The 21,815-nt window shown below is 42.7% G+C and overlaps 2 protein-coding genes and 2 long non-coding RNA genes across 5 annotated transcripts; 1 reads left to right on the forward strand and 3 right to left on the reverse strand.

The window, feature by feature from the left end:
* Nucleotides 1-62: 62 nt before the first annotated feature.
* On the reverse strand, nucleotides 63-2,623 carry LOC118419753. The gene is made up of 3 exons (XM_035826327.1): nucleotides 2,436-2,623; nucleotides 781-900; nucleotides 63-261 (listed from the first exon to the last, which is right to left on the reverse strand). The coding sequence occupies exons 1-3, from the start codon at nucleotides 2,487-2,489 to the stop codon at nucleotides 127-129; spliced, it is 309 nt and encodes a 102-aa protein (XP_035682220.1). The 5' UTR covers nucleotides 2,490-2,623; the 3' UTR covers nucleotides 63-126.
* Nucleotides 2,624-7,577: 4,954 nt separating this feature from the next.
* On the reverse strand, nucleotides 7,578-9,576 carry LOC118418838. The gene is made up of 3 exons (XR_004831543.1): nucleotides 8,310-9,576; nucleotides 7,871-8,018; nucleotides 7,578-7,713 (listed from the first exon to the last, which is right to left on the reverse strand). It is a non-coding gene; the product is annotated as an uncharacterized LOC118418838 (long non-coding RNA).
* A 687-nt stretch (nucleotides 9,577-10,263) lies between these two features.
* On the forward strand, nucleotides 10,264-13,044 carry LOC118419530. Of its 2 annotated transcripts, XR_004831628.1 has the most exons (3): nucleotides 10,264-10,776; nucleotides 11,983-12,100; nucleotides 12,334-13,044. It is a non-coding gene; the product is annotated as an uncharacterized LOC118419530 (long non-coding RNA). The 2 variants fall into 2 exon arrangements; XR_004831629.1 differs by lacking the exon at nucleotides 11,983-12,100 and having other exon boundaries at nucleotides 10,275-10,776.
* On the reverse strand, nucleotides 12,801-20,061 carry LOC118419528. The gene is made up of 3 exons (XM_035825947.1): nucleotides 19,340-20,061; nucleotides 17,676-17,858; nucleotides 12,801-14,583 (listed from the first exon to the last, which is right to left on the reverse strand). The coding sequence occupies exons 1-3, from the start codon at nucleotides 19,460-19,462 to the stop codon at nucleotides 13,564-13,566; spliced, it is 1,326 nt and encodes a 441-aa protein (XP_035681840.1). The 5' UTR covers nucleotides 19,463-20,061; the 3' UTR covers nucleotides 12,801-13,563.
* Nucleotides 20,062-21,815: the final 1,754 nt, after the last annotated feature.

The raw sequence follows: 21,815 nt of genomic DNA on the forward strand, positions 1-21,815 counted from the left end.
CATACACTATAGCACCACTAGAATGCCATACAACAGAACTTGTCTAATGTTACTGTTACAGGTTTTTTTCAGGACACTACACATCACAGTGCTACTGGCTACTGTGCATGTAAAAATCTACATGATCTATGAGGTAACACTGCCCCTGCGACTGCTGGTAGACTTCTGTTTCATGGCCTCCTGCAGCTTGTTCCTGTGACAGGCGGGGCACAGGGCGTGGTCCATCAGGTGGATGATGTTGGGGTGGACGGGACACTCCATCTGTCAGTTAGGGGGGAAGGAGGAGGCAATAAATTATCCATTGAAAAAAAGTTACAGAAAGTGAATTAAAACATTTCCTGCTATACACCTGTCACTTTTACCAACCTATGAATATGCCCCTTACATCTAATCCTTCAAATCACCCTGGTAAATCTAAAAATTCCCCTTTAATATAGGATGGAACAAGCCACAATCCATGTGTAGCACCTAAACCAACATACTATTATTTACTAGGAAACTTGCACTCATGGTCGTGCGTAAACTGTTTCTGTAACTTGTAAGTCCATATGCTTACTACAGTGCAGAGACAACAATGACAGGTAAATAGTTAGCCTGACTGAGTACCATCCTCCATTGTGACCACTGGCTCATTTGCTTGCTCTGTAGTTAGCAAGCGAAAGGACTGAGCTAGTGGTCACTACAGACGATGGTACTCAGGCTAGTAAACAATGGCAGCATGGAAAAACTTTTTCCAAACCATGGGACAACAATGAATAAGACAGTTTCAAGGTTCCATACCTGTTGTGCACGACCCTCAAACAGTTTGCCACACATCTTACACAGGACTGTAGTAGGCTCACGGTTGCAGATGCAGAACTTGGCAGGGTAAGTGATGAGGTACCCTCTCACCTGGGTGGGCTAACAGAAAACAAAAGGTGTTTTTGTTACCTGTTGAGCCATTCAGTGACTGCCTTAAACTTGAATACTAACCCCCTGCCTGCCTTTGTTTAACCAGTGCCAAAGATATGGAAGTACTTTTTTTAGCTAGCAGCGCCATCCATGGTTAGCTAGTCTGTGTAACACAAACTCCGCTGTCCGGCGGATGTTTGGCGGGCTGCTATAAGCGAGATTTAATCAGGCTAATGGTTAGCAAGCGAAAAGTATTGAGCAAGCGGTCACTACGCAGAATGGTACCCAGGCTACTTTTTTTGTACAACAATGACATCCAAGTACTAGTAGTAGAACATAACATAATAGTCACTAATAGTACTAGTATACACAATGTAAATCTAGCAACTGGATAGAATCCCAAACATTCCAGGTAGCACATTTCCTTAGTGACTGGAATTCTCATAAGTAGATCTGAATGACTAATGAAAGATAGCTGATGAAATCTGAACCCATATCCTTGGTTGCACTTACTATTACATAAATTTTGGTCTCTGTGTGTTTTCACTATAAATATAGTTTCTGAGGAAAACCATCAAACAGTCGAAAACTTTATGCACAACCTTTATGTGTCAGATTCTCCAAACAAAAGTTTTGGCTCCGTACTACAAACAAATTTGTGGGCAAGGGGTTGAAGTCTCTGAGTTTGTTTACACCTTTTACAGGGATAATATGAAGCTTGTCTTTGTTGACATCACTTTGTTTTTATCTATTTAGAAATTAGATATTTCTTTTTTCTTTCTCTTTCAAGTATACACACAGTGCATACCTCTGTCTTACTTCCTTCGATTTTTTTTCTCCAAAATTTTAGCCTTCTTCTTTCATACTGCCAAGCCTCTAATTCCAGGGATTAACTTTGGTGTGGTATTGCAATAAAGTTATCAATTACTCTGCGGTAACGTCTTTGGTTTTTCTAGGACCTTGCCTTTGTTATGCTCACTTTTGACTGATTGAGTTGGACAATCTTCTTTTGTTTTTCTATATGAATAATTCACAGACAGATTATACTCAACAACAACAACAACACACTGAAGTTCAAGACTGAAAACCATGTCAACTTTTTCACACACAAAATCACTTTCCCTAAAGATAGTTACAAACCATTTATACAAAGTAAAACTTACAAAATGTACACATAGAATTTTCTTTGGTGTTTTTAGGATACCAGCCGTTTGTAATTAGCCCCAGTCTGGAGTTTTTCACACGTCCCCCGTCCAGATCACGCCGTGGCTGATCAAAATGATACGGCACGAAAAGTCACGCACAAGACCCTGACTTTTGCTGCACCGAGGACACAAGAGCGTTTACATACCAAACATTCCATCACAATTCGTGTACAAAATGTACTTCGTGTAAAAAATTCGCGACATACCACACTTCTGATAAATTCTGATCACAATCTCATAAACATGTGTGAAACTTCGCGCCACGCCACGCCACGCCAAACGAATCCTGGATCCGCGATTTCTCCAACTTCTTTCCCGCAAAAAAACACAAATTGTTACCTGTCCAGCTCCTGCACCGGCTCTAGCTTGTCCTGTTCCCGACGACACGTCCATAATGGTTCTCTATAAAGGCGGGAAATGGCGTAAGAAACGGCAAACTCCGAATGGTAACAGTTGTGACGAGTTGCTCCGCCTACTCCAACTTTCCACAAACAATTCGACCGGATATCAAACTACGTCATTTCCGATTGATGAGGCACCAAAAGCCTATCGGGAATTCACACCGCAAACATATTTCGACCAATTTGATTGAACTTTTCATCAATCTATGACATGCCTAAGAAACATTTTTAATATCAAAATAATTTGTGGGATACAATTATATAAAGTTCCGCATTTGAACGAATGCATTCGAACAACAGAATGATAGTAAGTTGTGATGCGCTCTTGAACTGAAAAAAAGGCGGGAAGGCTGTCACCAGAGGAATCGCACGTTGACGTCACGTGTAGGGCAGGTATGTATGTATCAGGCATCCGATGGTTGTCTACAATGTAGTCCAGTTATACGTTTCCATCAATATTTCGTCAAGGTTTTGGTAAGTTAAGTTTTCTGTTAGGCAACCAGTGACTAACAGAAAACTTTGCTTACCAAAACCTGAGTGACAGTCAGTGAGAACAATGAGCTTTTATCCTTGGTGAGAACTGCGAAAATTGGTCACGTTACAGGTAACGTAACTTTAAACCCATTCATGACGCATATTGAGATGGCCTCACAGTCGTCACAGACACCATGCCGGGTTGGTTGAACCCTGAAGACTATCGGTTTGCACGTTGCTGTGGCAAATTCTGATTTACCTACCAACTTCAGTTGAACTTCCAAGTTAACAATTCAACATGGCGGATAATACTTGCGTCATAGTCACGCGCGTGAAAACACCGCGTGTAAAGTTTTCGCACTAGCACCAGTTGTACATCGCAGCATCCATAGTCCCATGGGCCAAAGGCTCGGTTTCACTGAGAGCCACAAGTTGGGCAAGTTCTTCATAAGTGTTCCAGAACGCACATAACACGTGATCGACACTGTAACGTTTACGTTCTAAGCGACAGGGAACTATTCTGTTTTGAGCGAAACAGACTCTACTTGCTTGGTGACAGCGCGACCATCAACACTGGGTCAAAGATGGACATCACGAGTTTGATCTGCGTCTCTCTCTACGTTGTCATGGTTGCCGCTGCAGGATCCGCCCAGTTCCCGTATGCAGAACCTTCAGTGGCCGCTGTGTGGGGCTTGACGGTCGTCATGGTGGCGTCCAGCGTTGTCCTCATAACGGTACCTGTAGTCCGTTATTTCAAACGTGCGCAAAGGGAACTAGAGGCTAAACTCATGGTCCAGCTGAAGGAAACTAGTAAGAGCGTACGCGCGGGAAGAAAGGATAGGAGAAGATACAAACGTCTCCAAAAGGAGATGGAAAATCTGGAGGAGATGAGACAAAAGGTGGAAGAGGAAATGACAAGAGTAGAAGCGGAACAAAAGAAGATACCACAATCCTATGCCGAGAGAGAAATAGCATTGAAGCAATGGATGGAAGAAGAGTTGAAACATTCGGTGTCTGTTGCGGTGACAAAAGCTCTTCGGGAAGAACATCTGGACATTGAAAAGCGGATACAAAACAGCATAAACGACATGTATTTGAAACGAAAGGAAGAAGTTCGAGAAGGAAGCCTGAACAAGATAGACTGTCAGAAGACCGAACTTCAAAAGATGTCGGAGCAATTTTCAAACCTCAAATCACACGTCGAAACATTGTGTGAGATTTTTGGCCATTACAACATGTTGGTGAGACAGACGATACGGAAAATGTGCGGGTACAACCGCCAGGTGCGTTCTCTGAAGGACAACCTCCGCCAGAGTATTCATTTTCAGACAATTAGTGGAGATGGTAGTTTCTTGTTCAACGGCACGCGTCGTCGCCATATACACGAGAGATGGTTAATCGAGGAAGCAGTGGGGACCCCTAGCGGCGAACGAGTGCAACAGAAGGAGAGAGACGCCCTAACCCAGGTTAGGGAAATGATCACAAGCATGAAGAAACGCAATTCTGATGTCAGAAAAATGGTTGTTAATCTACGAGAAGAACGGGAACACCTGAGCAAGATCAGAATTGTAGCTCAAAACTCATTGGCTTGCACTAACAACACTGGGAAAGAGCAGCAGGACCAAACGTCAGAACTGCCAATGATTTTTTAAAATTTTCATGCCATCAAAAAGCATTAAAATTCAGCTGCGCCGTGCACTCAACAACAGAAGCTGCATTTGTAATCTTTTCAAAAATGTTACGCCTGGTACGATGGTTTCAACTTTCCTGCTGCCATGACTTACTTTTATGTTTGCAACCCCAAGCACATCGAAATTCACTATAAAAGTGATGATTTTTTCCTTGCATTCCATCGTCTTTGTTTCCCGCTGTTCAACAATGGTAATAGAATATCTCTTCAGCAAACCTGTTTATGATAGGCGAGCTTTGAAATTATTTGTTAAGTATTTGTTAACTCGAATTCCATGATCGACCCCAGACATTTGCCAAATAGATTCCAAATCAAGATTCCAACAGATGATTTAATTGTATTTGTCGTACGTTTTACATCGGGTTGAGAATCTGGAAAGGGGGGGCATCCATTTCACATGGGGTTAAAGATTCTTGGAAGAAATCCTATGGTTGGACAACAATCATTTCATATGTAGTTAGACTCCAAGAGCTAGAGGGGGGGGGGGGGCACATGAAGTTGATGGTACAGGGAGGTAAGGCCTGGTTGAGCGAGGGTGTGAGAAGAGTTAACCAAGCCATTTTGTTTTAATTCTACTGTAAAACAAACACGTGCACTACACAATCATCCGATTTCAGCATATTTGTTTAATAGCAAAATAGAGAAATGCAAAGTGTACAATATATAAACCGCATAATAAATGAATTCGAAGATACTCTAGAATAAAAAAAATGAACTTAACATCTAACCCATTTAGGTTAACAATTACCCTCACTCTAGGACATAGTGGATAAAAAAAAGCTAAAATCAGTAAATATTGACATTGTCAGTACATAGTATAGAGGTAGCGTGGAACCTTTATACTTAAAGAATCATAGATTTATTTCAGTCTAAGGCTAAGGGTAAGGCCTTTGAGCTGATTATTAGTGTCCGTCAAAAATGTTGCATAAGTGTGTTTGGTGGGGTTAGTCTGTTAGTGTGTATGTCTGTATGTGTCTGTCTTGTGTTAGTGTCAGCGCCAGCCTTAGCCTCAGTTACTAGGGACATTTCCAAACAACTGATTTAAAGGGCTACAACCTCTACATAATAAACGGACAATGTTGACATTTACTGTAGACTACTTTTCTGCGACAATAAAAAAGTGAAACGCACGAAAAAACAATTCAGCGTCAGCCACCCCTGTACTGGAATGGCATCAAACAAATACACTAAAACAGAGGCTGCTAACAAAAGGCGTCTAAACAACACTACATTTCCAAGCCTCTTAACAAAAATAGACGAGATCTTCACTCAGAAATATGGGAAAACTATACCTAACACCTAACGTGAGTTAGCTTAACTATATGAACATGTATCTAACATCGTGATATACCTGATACCTGTAAAATTTTACACTTTGCATTCTGTTTGTATTGATTCGGTTTCTGTGACTGCGTAGATTACCTAGACGTCTAGCATTTCCAAAGGACTAAAATACTAATATAAAAAAAAGGTTTTTGAACCACCTGCCTTCCTTTCTGGCCTGTGCCGTTCTCTTGGTTCGGGACCCAAGAAAACAACACGAGGCAGATTATGTTATGGTCTAGGTCCCCGACAACCACTGACCATGACATAAAACAGAAATGACAACAGATGGTGAACCAGGGAAAACCCTGTTTATAAAGAACATAATTAACAGTAACTGACCGAATACAATATTTACCGGCCATTGACACAGTCACAGAAACCAAACCAGCCACACACCAAGCTTGTACACCACAGAAACGGGCTTTAGCCCTAAGGGCAAAAGGAGCCTCCATTTACAAAATGTCCTAATGCCCTACTGGCTACATCACTCAGAACTCAGGTCGCACACACGAGCACCCATCTTTCTGGACGCCACCGTGGAGATGGCGTCGGACAATCTCTCACCAGGATAAGTCCCACCATCAACATTGCAGCTGCAGTTGATCAGGAATTCATGACATCAATGCGGTCCTGGAAGCAGCTGAGAGATGTCTCCTCCCCAACTTATGTGACTGCAAGAAAGTGAATTACAATCAATTATGACGAGCTCGACTTCCATCGTTTTGCTACTAGCTCTATAATCAAAATATTTTTGAAAAGGCCCAAGGAAGCCTTATGTCCTGCAATGAGTAGAAATGGTGACAAAATATGCAAAGGAAGCTAATAGACTACTGTAATGTCTGTAGCGCTAAAGTGTAACGCGAAATGGTCAAATTATTGCTTACTGGTCTTAACCAGGTAAAAGTTGGTAGAAACGGTTAAACAACAGTGACAGTGGTCTGATTTTGTTTTAAACGTAGGCAGGGTTAGGCTGGAAGAGTTGTAGAGGATGCACTCACCTATCAACAATCTGGTCTGCTTCCTCCCTCCAGTACAGGTGCAGAAGCAGGGCTGGGCCGGAACGTATGCACACATCATCTGACTCATAGCTAAACTGTTCAACCAGTCCAAATTATGAAAAGAAAAAGAAAACTCTATTAAGCACTGTTCACCTGAACATTGTTCATCAACCATTGAAACAGAGCTTACAGTCACCAAGTTACAAGGACATCAGTCATTTAACAAAGATTGCTATGCTACAACAGCATTCAGACAATATTGCACAACACAAACAACTTATTATATGGGAAAGACTGTCCACCTCCTTGGTGATGCACTTGGTGTTGTCACGAAGCAAGATATTTTCTTGTCAGTGACGCAAGTGATGCATCATTTGTCTCAACACCGCTCAATGCCTGTCCAATGGCAAACGGGAAGGCGGTGTATAATTAGGGCATCTCGAATGCTAATTCAATTGCTACTACATCAGTCTATAGAGACTGCCTAAACAATATACAACGAAACTAATATGGCAGATAGTAGAAGCCGACATTTTGATTTCACGCAGCAAATGTCTGGTTTGCAGAGCTGATTTACATACGTACAGTCCAGTTATGGAATGTCATCTCAAGATGCTTCTGAAATCCAGCTACGAGGGGAGACACTAACACGCCTTCCGCCAGGACCACCGTCTCCCCGGATGTTGTGAAGCGCCTTCGGTCACGGTACCGGTAACGTCCAGACATTGCTGTGATATCAGTAGAAGAAAGAGACATACATCAGCCGCTCGCTACGTGAATGTAACTGTAACAAACACAAAAGGTTCAACGCCTGCCAAATGGAAAGTAGGAATTGTAGACACAATACAGCAAAGTAGGAATTGTAGACACAATACAGCACAATACCTTGTCTATGTCGGGAAAGACCGTCATGCCCTGGCTTGGTGATGCACCGGATGTTGTCACGAAGCACTTGCAGTAACGGTGACACTTCGAAACCTCCATTCCTCTAGTGCCTTTCCTCGCTTACCAAGCCCAGACACTTCTAGCTAATCTGATTAACAGATATATGCATAAGCTACCATACCACCGCTGCCACAAACACAAAAGGCTCAGAACAAGTACCTAGAAACAAGACAACCCAAATACTACTATATGTACTACTAGTATACAGCTGATATGCAGATTATCCACCTGACAAACACCCCAGGTACATAAACTGAAATTTAAAATGTAAACTTTAAATAGTGTGCCAACACAAATGGAATGAACGAGTTATTCATTGAAAAAGATTGTTGTCCTATAGTTTAAAAAATGTGTGCTTTCACACAATACAGTACGATACCTTGTCATAGAAGACTGCGAAGCCCGTTCGCTCACATTCGGCACCTTCCTTCGCCAGTCCTCGCCTCCTTTTCCGCGTCCAGACATTTCTTCTTACGGTGCGATGATCCTCGGGAGAAAAGACGAGACAAAAATTAAACCTTAACTCAGACTATACCTAACACTATACCTAAAAGAAAGCTCAGCTACGTGTATTGGCATGGCAGGAAGTTCACTTGTTTTGTCATTATAATTTCGGTTCTAGCTTTAACATAGAAATAGCGAGAGGAATCATTATCTCTTGTTTGGTGGCAGGGCGTTGGGTGTGCTTTGATGAAATCCTAAGTAATGCTGCTTTTGGCATAATGCTGCCTTTGTTTTGCTTGAATTTTCGAGAGCAATGGCTACTTCTGCACTCATTGCTTCAGTCTGCTTCTGTGATATACAAGCCCAGTGTATAGCTGATTCAGTTTCTGTGACTATGTCGACGCCGAAGTTTTTTTTCTCTAAACGACTAAACTAGTAATATTAAATAGGTTCTTCAGCCACCTGTCCTCCTTTCTGGCCTGTGACGTTCTCTTGGTTCGGGACCCAAGACAACAACACGAGGCAGATTATGTAATGGTCTAGGTCCCCGACAACCACTGACCATGACATAAAACAGAAATGACAACAGATGGTGAACCAGGGAAAACCCTGTTTTGTAAAGAACAGAATTTGAAATAATTGACAGAATACCATCCCGGCGATCGACACAATCACAGAAACCAAACCAGCCACACACCAGGCCTGTACACCCCAGAAACGGACTGAAGCCCTGAATGCAAAAGGAGCCTCCATTTACAAAATGTCCTAATGTAAACCCCTCCCGACAACATCGCTCGGAATGTCAACAGAACACACTCAAGCACCTTACCTACAACCAAGAGTTCAGTTAACGAAACATCACAACTGATTTACTTCCTATCATGCCGACAAAAATTTAGTCTCAGCCCATCTCTGCGATATGTTTACACCGTATAAGAGACACATAAGTACTTAACTTAGTTTCAGGTCCCTTGGCAGGGCGTAAACTGGAGCACCGATCTTTCTGGACGTCACCTTGATGGCACCAATAAGGTCCTGGAAGCAACAAAGCGAAATTTCAATTAGTTAAAGACGGGCTTCTTGCTTTGTTGTAGTTTATAAGGCACAAAAGGCCAAACAAATTATTTCCTTCTTATCATGCCGACGAGAAGTTAGTCCCAGACCATCGATCTCTGCGAGATGTTTCCGTTTTACACCCCATAAGACACACTGGAACTTATCTTAGTTTCAGGTACCCTGGCAGGGCACACACACAAGCAAGGATCTTTCTGTACGTCACCGTACAGCTAGCCGTGGAGATGGCCCCGGACAATCTCTCACCACTGTCCAGGATAAGTCCCACCAGGAACATTGCAGCTGCAGTTGATCCGGACTTGATGGCATCAATAAGATCCTGTAAGCAAGAAAGTGAAATAACAATTAGTTCAAGACAGACTAACGTCAAGAAATGATTAAGGCAACAGATAAGGCACAGGTATGCCTTGAATGTAAGTGCAGCTTGGTCTGCGTTTTTTGTATCATCCGACGGTCACAAAAGAATTCAACGTTTACGTATACGCTATCGATTTTTGAAATAACATTGGACTGATAATAAGTTATACAAAACGTATAAACACACATAAAACGCTCTGTGAAGAACGACCAAACTAACCTGTTATCTAAGGTAGGACGCTGAAAGGACAAAGGGCCGTCACCGCGCGGCCGTAATGTTGTACTGTACTGGTAAACTGCGAGGTATTTAAGCCCGCCAACCCAGACACTTGGCAGACATATGGCGCGACAGTCTAAAAATACCCCATCGTGTCATTGGTCAAAAGAATGCACGTCTTCGATTGGTTATCTGAAATAATGAAATTAATTACAGCACATAACAAGGACCAATGATGCTTCAGGGATGACTGACTGCTTGGCCAATCAAAGACCAGTAATTATTTTCACCTGTGTTAGACACACCTTTGTTCGTCTCCCCCAGACCATTTTCATTCGATTCTTTTACCACGTGAGACCGTAACGTTACCCGCTTCTTCTCACGGACTCGCACCGTAACCAGAAATATCTACACACGGCAAGGGCTGCCGAAGGGAGATGCCAACCGTTACCGCTTCGCGACAACAGCCCGGGATCCGGAGATGTCAAGAAATATCCTGGGTAATCTACAAGACGACCCACGGCGTTTTATACCGGAATGAAACCGCACGCCGAAATATCTCCAATCGGTCGGTAAAGATGGCAAGGGCTGAGGAAGGGAGTCACAAAGACTCACTGTAACGCGGGTGCTTCACGACACGTACGCGTTCCGGGAGACGTCGGGAGAATCTCCGGGTTCATCTTTGAGGAGCTCGATATCCGCGGTGTTCAAAACAGCAGACGTACGGCATGGTCTTCCCCAGACATTTGACAAGGTATGGAAGCCGTACATGCGTTGGTAGCATTATGAAGAAGATCTGTCATTGTCAACATAACCCAGATTTTTATTTACATGTCTTTGTAGAAACATACCAACACAGAGGAATTCATTAAGTATGGACTTGAACAATGCTTAGTTGAAAAAGTCGTTTTCTTTTACTTTACTTGTCTCTGAGCTTTTTTCAGTTGTAAAATTTCGTTATTTTTTCAACAATATATTTTGTGTCAATTTGACGTAGATGCATTAGGTGCTAAATGCTGGGCGTCTGGAGTTCGTAAGACGCTAGAGGAATGTGCACGTGGTTTTGGCTATGTTTGGCATTCACCCATGTCATTTGTTTTAAATCCCTCTCAGATTATTCCATCCATTCACCAACGTCTCAAAGACATGTACTTCCAATCTTTCACAACAGAAATGCGTAATAACAACAAATTACGCACATATAGACTACTCAAAACGTCTTACCACGAGGAGAAATATCTTAGTATCCCAAACACTCGACATAGAACAGCCATCACAAAACTCCGTGTTAGTTCACACAAACTGCATGTTAAAAAAGGTAGACATAATTGCATTCCTCTCCAGCAAAGAATTTGTCAATATTGTAACTTGAACAAGATAGAAGACGAGTGTCATTTTATTGTTGACACTATACAACGATGAGCGAAATATCTTCTTCAAATGTGTACAGGATAAGTTCCCATGCTTTATGCATTTAAATAGTACTGAAAAGTTTACATTTCTATTGCAATTAGACAAACCATGTATTCTAAACTCCACCTGCAACTACATTTACAACTGTATTAAGAAGCGAGAAGAAGTTGAACCTGTACATACCAGTAGTAGTAGTAGTAGTAGTACTAGTATACTTCAGACTTTGTAGTTCCAGTCATGTATTACAGTTTACACAGATTGTACTTAGGAGATGTACCCTATTCACCTTGACCTGTACTTAGCTTGTTAGAAAGCAAAAACGTACAATAAAGGTCTTCATTCATTCATTCATTCATTCATTAAATGATTTGTTTGTGGAGTATTGTCCTAGTCTGTATAGGCTGATGAGCTAGCACTAGTAGCAGAGGCAAAGGCCCAGTTCTAATTGGGCCACATTCGCCAATTGGACAGTCGTTGAGGCTTTCGCGTTTGTTACCGCGGCGGTGAAGCACCTAATACATGTCTCTTTATTTTACTGATATCACAGAAATGTCCGGACGTACTAAGGGAGGAGCTGGGTAAGGAAGGTGTCAGGCGCCACCGTCACTGAAGATGCTTCGCGACATCAGTGCAGCACCAAGACACGGAGGCGTCAAACCCTACACGTACGGTGTTCTTCTGACTTCAACGTAAAGTGGTTTTGTGGCCCCCATACAGACCCTTATTGCATTATTCCATTAACTTCTGTATGCCTGCTGTTTCTATATATATTGCTACATTCATTTCCACTCCTGGCGAAACATAAGGCGTCCTTTCAAATAAACGTTGTTTTGATTACAAAAACGATCGATGATAGTCTGTCTCGTCCTCATTGATTGTTGATTTCACTTTTTTGCAGGTCGAAGAAGCGGAGAAGACGACGTCTCTCAACATCTTCCAGGATCAACTACAGCTGAAATGTCCATGGTGGGACTGATCCCGATGAGAGGTCGTCTAATACCAAGTACATCGTGCCTGTATGCCGATACCGCAGAAACAGACTGTGTGTAGACGTAGCCACTGCTCTCAGAATGTCCTAACCCCTACCAGCAACATTACTCGTGGTGTCATCAGAACGTTCTCAACACCTTGCCGCCCATCAAGAGATCATGATTCTCCCCGCTGATAATGCTTCAGGTAGTCAGAGGAAAAAGTACATTTCTAGGTTGCTACCCCAAGCACTTCACTATAAAGAATTAAAAGTGTTGATTTTTCCTTGCATTCCGTCGTCTTTGTTTTCCGCTGTTCAACAAAGGTAAATGATATCTCTTCAGCAAATCTTTTTATGATAGGCGAGCTTTGAATGAAAGTCTTCAGACATCCGAGTATTGCACACAAACATTTAATAAGACGAGATAATCCTTTGTCGTAACACCAAACAAGTATTGTCATGCAAATATGTTTTCCGGAATATTCTTCGGATCCTTTAAAATAAGAGATCTGGGCGTCAACACATGTTAACAAACATTATATCGTCTTCCATAGACCTATATGTGGTATGCACTGTCGATGGAAAAAAATCAGCACAAGATAATATAATAGAAATCTCATTGCAATTTTTAGAAGCATTACATTTGGCAAATGCATTTGTATATATAATGCCCACTGGCACAATACAGAAAGACCACCGCAAACGCTTATATGTACTAGTAACGCAGCTACAAGCGCTTTTAGATGATAAATCTCTGATTCAGAGAAAGTTTCAGCAAACTAGAACAAGCAGTACAGTACAATTGCAATGTCGTTGTTGGTCAATTTTGGATCATGAAGGATCTTGGTCGTTTCCTACGTTTGTTTTAACGAATCCGCCGATCGAAGTAAATTTTCAACCAACAGATAACAAGGGTAACAAATTTAGCATTTGGAGATTATCCGTATCTAGCAAAAATAGTCTAGAAAAAATACATTTTTTTCTATACGAAACTAGACTGCAGTTTGTATATGTATTGCAAACCACAGTATTCGATTTGCACTGACCCCTAGACCTGGTAGGATTGAAATGTACCAGTAGCAATTCTTGTTTTTATAGAACTTTGTAGACATCTCTAACTATTGCACACCAGTAACACATGTCATCAGCAGGTGTTGGCTACTCCGTACAGCTGCCTCGTCTGTTGTCATACTTATTCCTCTCGTGTACCCACCCTAACTTCATGATATCAATGTCCAACTCTGCGTCTTTTTCAAACTCGTAGTCCAGTCCGGGTAGCGTGAGAGACCGTGATTTTGTCTCCTTGGTTGGGAACCAGTGGTGTTGTTTGACGGGGGTGCTAGGTCTCTTGTCGCGCGGGACAAACATGTTCTTACTCCGCCCAACCTTCGCCGCCTCCTGCGCCCTCAGAGTGTAGTAGTCCACCATTTCCGCGTCGTCGCGATCCTCGGTGAACGGTGTGACGGTCTTCACGAAATTCTGCACCCTGATGGGGAAATTAGCGCTCTCAGCGATCTTTAAATGAAGTGCAAGCAGAGAGGGTCTGCTCTCCTGTTCTGGAGTGAGCATGGTCAAGATGCTCTGCTTCTGCTTACGTGGTTGCTCAGTATGTGTAACCCTACCAGTACTAGCTCTCCTCTCTTTGAGTCGAGCACTGCTTGGTTCTTTTTCAGCCTCACCAGTGTTATTCTCAATCCTGACAGTTTCTAGTATGCTTCCGTCGAAATCTTCGTGTAGTTCGCCATCTTTTTCTTCAGAGCTCTCACTGCGATGACGACGTTTTTTCTGTGACGCTTTCTTGGTTTCGGCATCTCCTTTTAAGGTCGCATCAGATGCAACGCTAGAGGCGTAATCTAAGGACGTCTTCGGGCGCGGCGGCCGGCTAGCGTCGGCGTTCTCCGTCGACATTGACGACGTCCTCGAACGCAGCTCGAACGACGTTGCCGGGCGAATTCTCGTCTGCCGCGCCAAGTTTTCGTTGACGTCCTCGACGCTAAGCCTTCGACTTCGTCCCAACGCTGGAGGGGGAGTCGGCTGCGTTCTCATGTTGGGAACCGACATCCGTCCATGGCTGACTTTCACTGGAAGATCGGGAGATGGCGCTTCGGCGAAGGAAAGACGCGGGGCCGACTTAGAGCGCATCTTTGGCGGGGCGCTGTTGATTCTACGACTTGTGACCTGAAGTTTGAAAAGAAAAACAAGATTCTTTTAGTTTTACTGATGTTTCAAATGCCGCATTACCGACCAAAGTTGAAAACAAGCAAACAACACAGTAACATCTGTTTACACTCCACCTGTAACAGGCTGTATTGTTTATTCCTTTACACTGTTAGTTAGCTGACAAACCTAACCAGCAAATTAGTTTAGCTAAATATAGGCGCTTTGGGTTAACAGATAGATCCATTAGGAGTGACATGACAGTTCTATTGAAGTCTGAAGGCCAAAACAGGTTTCAGAACAAAGTCTTCCCCTAAAAGTAGGACAACCAACTTAGACTATGACTTCAGAAATTACGAAAAGTATTCAATGATAGATATACACATACGCGTTATTCATATAGAAAGTGCTACATATACAGTCGTCTTTCTATTTAAATGTTTTGCCTATCCATAGTTACATAAATTCTAAGACACGGATAATAAAAGCTTCGAAATAAAAACATGTATTGGCCAATATTTTCCTTCAAAACGTTGTCACAACAACCTAGCCTGGGTGCCAGCCTTTTACGTACGAGTGCTGAGCTGAAAAGCCTTGCGTCCAGACTCCAGGCTACCAAAAACCCGTTCTATTTCTGTCCCTCCGTAGCAGTTGCTCCGTCAACAATTACTTAGATTTGGAAGAAACCAGTCAAATACGTTAACTCCTCAGCAACGGTAAGATCCCGGATCAGAAGCGTCTTATCTGCTAAGAAGTAACCCTCACAATGGCTATCATTATGGCCCAATGGCCCGTGCAGTCCCCAACCTACCCACGACAACTTTCGCGTGTTTTGACTCCGATTATTACAAGTGGGCACAATTAACAACGGATTATAGGATTTAGCGGACAGATTCCTCGCTAATTGGTTTCTTGAAACCTTTCTTCGGCTCTTTTCTGACTAGCGAAGCGCGCTCTACTAGCTGTCTGAAACGAAGACTATGTACAAGCAGATTGCAAAGATTTTCGATTGTACTTGAGACGGAGGGGCCTGAAAATGACAGGTTCGCTGGAAAGTATTTTTAACACTAAGTGGTCTTGGCACATACGAAAACGTACCAAAAGGTATTTTGGATGTTCCAACTTAAAATTTGGACCTGCTTCGACAGTATCTGAAAAAGAAAGTCATTTGCGGAAGGTGGAGGAAAAGGTCATACCAGAAATGTCAGCTGTTATTCCCAAAATTGGGGACAGACGTCGACTTTTGCGGTGGTTTAATGTTAGCGGTTTTCGTTGTGGCCGCTTCACCGCGAACTCAAAATCACTGCGAACATTTTTCCATGGCACTAAGAGACTACAGTGCATGGTGCTACCGCCAACTTAAAACCATCGCGAAAATTCCCCTTTCCCGCTACCGCGAAATTAAATCCCCGCGAACTTCAATGCATTTACAGTGCTCAAACGGCACTAGCAATAGGACTGAGTGAGTGAACTTCAAACTCAGTGTACACAATTAGCACGACTTATGCGTCACCCTACCTATTGACCGTGAGAACAGGTAGTAGGAAGCCTTGCTTTACCACTCCACTCGAACTATTCTAAGCCAAACAGCAAATACAGGTCACTACATGTGCTACTTTTGGGAAGGCTCCAACAATGGTCAGGAAGTCGCCCCTCCTTTCCTAAAGGACGAGCCATCGGTGTGGTTTTAATTGGGTGTATTTTTGGCGAAAAGCCGCCATTTGAAGTGAGCACCGTGAAGAGTTGGAAGGTTTGCTCAAACATCGAGACGGTTACGGTTTGTTGGAGGGAACAAGGCGCCGTGTCAACTAGAGCTCTGGCGTTGTTGTCTACCCTAGGTATCTCACCGACCTTTTAAGACACATAGAAAAGGGGGAGGGACAGAGAACAAATTTGTCTTTTAGACTATCTTTAATTCCATTTTTTCAAGACTGTAGAAGATGCATACCTCGATCGTATGCAAACAACAGGAAATAAATTTTGTCCGGAAGCTAATACTTTAGAGCATTTGCAAAATGTGAAATCAGAAATACGACTGATTATTCTGGCCCGGTGAACCATTGATTTTTGTCGTCTGAAACAGCTTAAACTTCAGCTAGGATGTTTTACTCTCATTTCTAAGTATATGGTAATCACCACTCAAATTCACATTGAAAGAGCATGACTAGAAAAGGTATACTAGCCGTTTGCAGTAAATCATTACGTATTCAGATACCTGGGGGACCACAGCTTCCCCCTACGATTGTTCGTAACGACCTGTGTGTCCGATATTACAATTTGTCGTCAGGTCCTCCAGAGGCCTTCCGAGTTACTAATGCACCAGGAGTGGTGCTCGAGACATGACCCTTGCCCGACATTCTGTGTTGTTTGAGCATGTGGAAAAATACGACACCTACTCGGTAAGGCAAACACACTTTCCCACTAGGACCTGTGTCACTATTTATAACACAGTGTGTGTGTAGGACAGCGTCGGTCCTGAACTCAAGAGTTTTGTGCGAGAAGTACTAGTAATGTAAGGATTGTTTTGACTAAGATGTCTCGGAGATGGAAACGTCTTCCATACGAAGATAATATGGACAGTTATCTTATTTTATAATGACAATCCTCAGGGATTTCAAGTTTCGCTGGATTTCGCCGCATTTCCGTTTATTTTTTACTTTTTATAGATAACATCCCCATAAACGCTCGAATTCAATGATTATTAGTACAGTTCTTTGTGCGTTTGTTTGTAATCAAGTATGTACTTTTGTAATGGCTATTTTCCGAGCTGTCATATATGGATAAATATATCAACATTTGATTTTCATTTTTCATATTTTCATATTTTCATTACTTATTATTTCAATTCTTTATGCGTTTGTTTGGGTGATCAAGTATATACTTTTGTAATTCATATTTTCCGAGCTGTCATATAACGTTATGGACGAAGAACAGTTGATTTTCATTTTCGTCCCTCAACACATAAGTTCATATAACGTCAAAAGATATGTCATTCTTCTGTTATCCTGTCTTGTTGATTGACATTACGCACAACGTAGGACGTAAATCAAGGCGTTTCCAATGGACTACATGTCTCTAATATTTAACAGAAAGTACAATAAGAGGTTAATGACCTTTTGCAGCATGTCGTCCTCCTCGGTAAGAGTGGTGTTGAACTGGTACCCCGACTTGGCCCGGAGTCTCTTCTCGGTCTCCTTGTCACCCTTCAGTCGGGCGTACTGCAGCTCGGACCGCTTCAGACGGATCCGGAACCTGTTCAGAACCACTCTCTGTTCCGCCGTTATACGTGTCACCACCTGGAATTAAAGAAAATATCCCAATATAATGTTACAAAATAAAGAAAAAAATCTTTCACTAGCTGCTAAAGTTTGTGTTTGAAATCGTGCGACAAGAAATCTTACGACGAAGACGACCTAGCCTGATTCAATATTGCTTATAGCAGCCCGCCCAACATCCGCCGGCCAGTTACAGCCATGGACAGCAGAGTTTGTGTCACACAGACTAAACACAACCGTGTCACAAGTTGTCCCATTTCTCGTACAGATCGTCGTAAGATTTTGACGCTGTAGAATTTTATTGCAGGAGGCCCGCGCGGTGACAGAACCAACCGCCTACAGGAATGTAAGATTGTATTTTTCTTGACAAGATAGATGAATGTTGTACGACACATCTGCGACAACCCCATGAATTCTCTCAGTTTGTGATCGTAAGACGTTTGCGACCGGGCTCTAAAAAGAGCACGACTTCACACGGGCTCTTATATTCAAGTTTGTAAGAATTCCGTATTTCCATTTTGTTTTGGTCGAGGTAAAGATTGTGGCCGAAATATTCATCAAGTCGAAAGGCTGTACTGTAAAAGTAAAAAAAAAAGTAAAAAAAAAGCTTCTTCCCTAGCCCTGTAAACTTTACCTAGACCACAGAACGCCATATGCGCAACTCATTCTTGTGACCGCTCAATCAACAATCACATATTTTGTCCTTTTTGAATTTCAAAAATTTGCACGAGCACGTTAATCATTTTCTCCTTTATTCACCCATACATTTTTCACACAGGAAGAGGCAAACACTGTACCCCAGATAAAAGTCCAGCTGACCGAACCAAACACTGTAATCTGACGTGATCAGTGATAACACGCATACCGCGGTGGTCAACAGTAGTTAATTACTAGACAACTGTCGGGTATCTCACAGGGTCCACATTACAGCGGTGCAGCACCGTTACCGGTAGTCACTAGTGTGTCCAACAACATCGTAGAGATTGATCTGTACAATCATATTTGCTAATTAATTAGCGAGGACGTAAAATTGCATTTGTTTTCCGTATCGTTCGTGGGTCACTTTGAACTATAGTATCTCTAGCGATGTAAGATATGTGGAAGAGACATTGTGCTATGGGCATAACATGTCGCGACATTGACATTGAGGGAGTGGTTCTTAAACTAGTCTTATCATGAATGTTAAGCATAGACTTTAAAATCAGTCATGCCTCTAGTTGGTTTGAACCCCATGCTGGCTCTTTAGGGTGAATGGCTGACTACATCGGTATTTTTTTCAGTACGTAGTGAAGTATATATTCAAAGTTCTATGTAAGAAGCGTTAAAATGATAGTCTTGTTGGGAGGTTTCAAAACTCATGTTATTCAGACTCAGATAATTGCTTTTAAATACACTGTTTAGTAAACGAGACTTTCACATAACACTGCGCAGGTTTTAGACGTTAACGTTGCCTAATATCACAGTCACACACAGTACACACAACACATTGTACAACTTCTCACCTGTTTCTCCATTTTGTTGAGCATTGCCAGCCGTCGGTCCAACAACATGTCCTCGGATTTGTTAGCGGAGTACACCGCCGGGGACCGCTCGCTGATGTCTCCCTTCTTCTTATCGTCTCCCATATTGTCTGCTACACACGATATTCTCAATACGTGCAGTTTTTAGGCGTTAAAATGTCTTGATCATCCAGAGAATATACCTGTTGCAATATGTGTTTGTCTGATACTGCATCTTAATAGCCAGGACAGCTTGCCACACAGTTACTTCCTTGTGTTGAGGTTCCACTTCAGGTTTGACAGAGTTATTACTGTAGCGTACAGTACCCTCTGGTGTCGTCATGAGCGATGGAAATATTTCCACAATGTCTAAGTGAAGTCGTGTTGAGAATTAACCACCTGGCTTTTTCCACCGGCCGGTCCCCCACTTTGGTCTTTTGAAAAATGCCAGACATCAAAGGCAGTTGAGTAAATTGCACAGAGTCAGGTTTGAATATATGATCAACTCACCCTGGTAACGTACATGCCACGTTTTAGTGTTGGTGACAGTTGGCCAACGGTGTCCAGACACGATGTAGTTCAAGACCAACTCTGCTATGGTCGCTATAAAGGCTTGTACGCCATGATACGATTTTAGTCAAGAGGCATTCCTCATGGCTTCCCTCACCTCTGTATCCGTCCCTGTACGTTCAGTGCCTTGTGTAGTGTAGCCCACACCACCACAGTGTCGTCAGGAGCTTTGTTAGGCCGGCTCCATGCAGGTGTTTGCCTGTATTTGTCGTCACGTCACATTGCGACCAATGAGAGCACGGCCGCTGGACAAATTCTCAAACAACTGGGGAAAAGTTGTGGCGGGGATGGTCTCAAGACATCAGGTGGATTTCCGGACAAAGTCTTTAACACTGACGCCACGTCACAGCTTTTCACAGCAGTGCAAATACAAAAATGAATACTATTTCTCTGGGACCTTGGTAGAAAAACGAAAAATCAGTTTTATGAAACAACAAGATCCACCACAGGTCGACAGAGGTGCTTGCTTCAAAGTGATTTTGGAAAGGACAGAAACAGATGTTTTTTGGGTCACACAGTAGGACGAATCATTTATACCTAATACCTTCTTTTCACCGTAACGTACTGCCCTTTTTCCAGATGACAACACCACCGGATTGGCTGATAACTGTACTTAACGTTACCACGCAGCCTGTGTGGTAGAGAACACACATGTAACAATTGCACCAGTCTAACTGGTTATACAGCTGTTTCTGAACAACCTTTACAGAAAAGCGTCCTCCTGTACTGTTTTCAGCAACAAAATCATCAGCATTTCAAGACAATTAGGTGTAACTACGTCAGACATAAGCCCCAAATGCTTAGTTTTTGTTGTCGTAGTTTTTTTCTTAATTGTAATTCTCATCTTTGCTAATACAGTGTGATTTAGACAAAGTGCCTTTTTAATCACCGCCTAATACGGAAGAGCAAATTGGCTAACGAAAGAGACGCATGTATTCAGCTCTAGTGCACTTTGTAATAAGGTGTGAGACAACACAAGGCAAATATCTAGCGAGTCTACCCGCCCCGGGGCCAGTCAGCACGGGTCAACAGTTCTGTTATTTAACGGAGAGCCTTTTCGTTTTCTAAATACCGCGTCGGCATCACCGAAAAGCCACAGGTCGATTTACCTTACCGTCATAATAACGTCATACAGCGTGCAGTGTCGGCGAACCTTAACGTGTACAGGTGCACCTAAAATAATAAACTATCACCCGGGTGTATTGTCATTACAAACATTCCTTGAGAATAATTAGAAGCGTAAATAACTCCTTTATTTTTGCAATACTTGTTGGTGACACCTTTACTTGTTTTCAAAACATTCTAGAGGTTTAGTTTGGATATGACACCTAACTTTTGAGACGGTGTCGCTAAGACTGCTCTACCGCGAACCTATTTACCAAGCCAACAGGTGAAACGCAAATATCCAGTCTGAGTCGCCCCGCGTGTTTGAACAAGACCACAGTGTTCCCGCCTGTATCCCTGAGAGGAAGGAATTCCTTTTCTCCTCCCCGCTTTTGTGAGGAAAGAGAGCATGGCGAGCCTTCAACACCAGGAGACGCAACCCTCATTTCTTAGTCATTCATAATTCGTGACTTTTGTCGTGTGTGTGGAGTTGAACGATGTTTGGGTAGTGTCACCAAGGCTGCGGGATCGGAGGTCGGACTTTGCGCCATGGCGGGCATGGGAGCGTGCGTGTGGATACAGGGCGGAAACACTCACGGGCAGATTAAGTCACCAACACGGACACAGATTTCTTACTTACGAGTAAACAAGGAAAAACACGAACATTTAAGTGCATTCGTGCACCGTGCCTGGTCATGGTACAGTCTCTACACGCAGATAACCCTGCAGTAGGTCATAAATAAAAAAGTAAATGTAGCTTTTTAACGTCAAGAAGACCTCTCTATGAAAAGAGCTCGAGGTGCCG

This window comes from Branchiostoma floridae, chromosome 7 (assembly GCF_000003815.2).
Source record: "Branchiostoma floridae strain S238N-H82 chromosome 7, Bfl_VNyyK, whole genome shotgun sequence".
Classification (NCBI taxonomy): Eukaryota; Metazoa; Chordata; class Leptocardii; order Amphioxiformes; family Branchiostomatidae; genus Branchiostoma; species Branchiostoma floridae.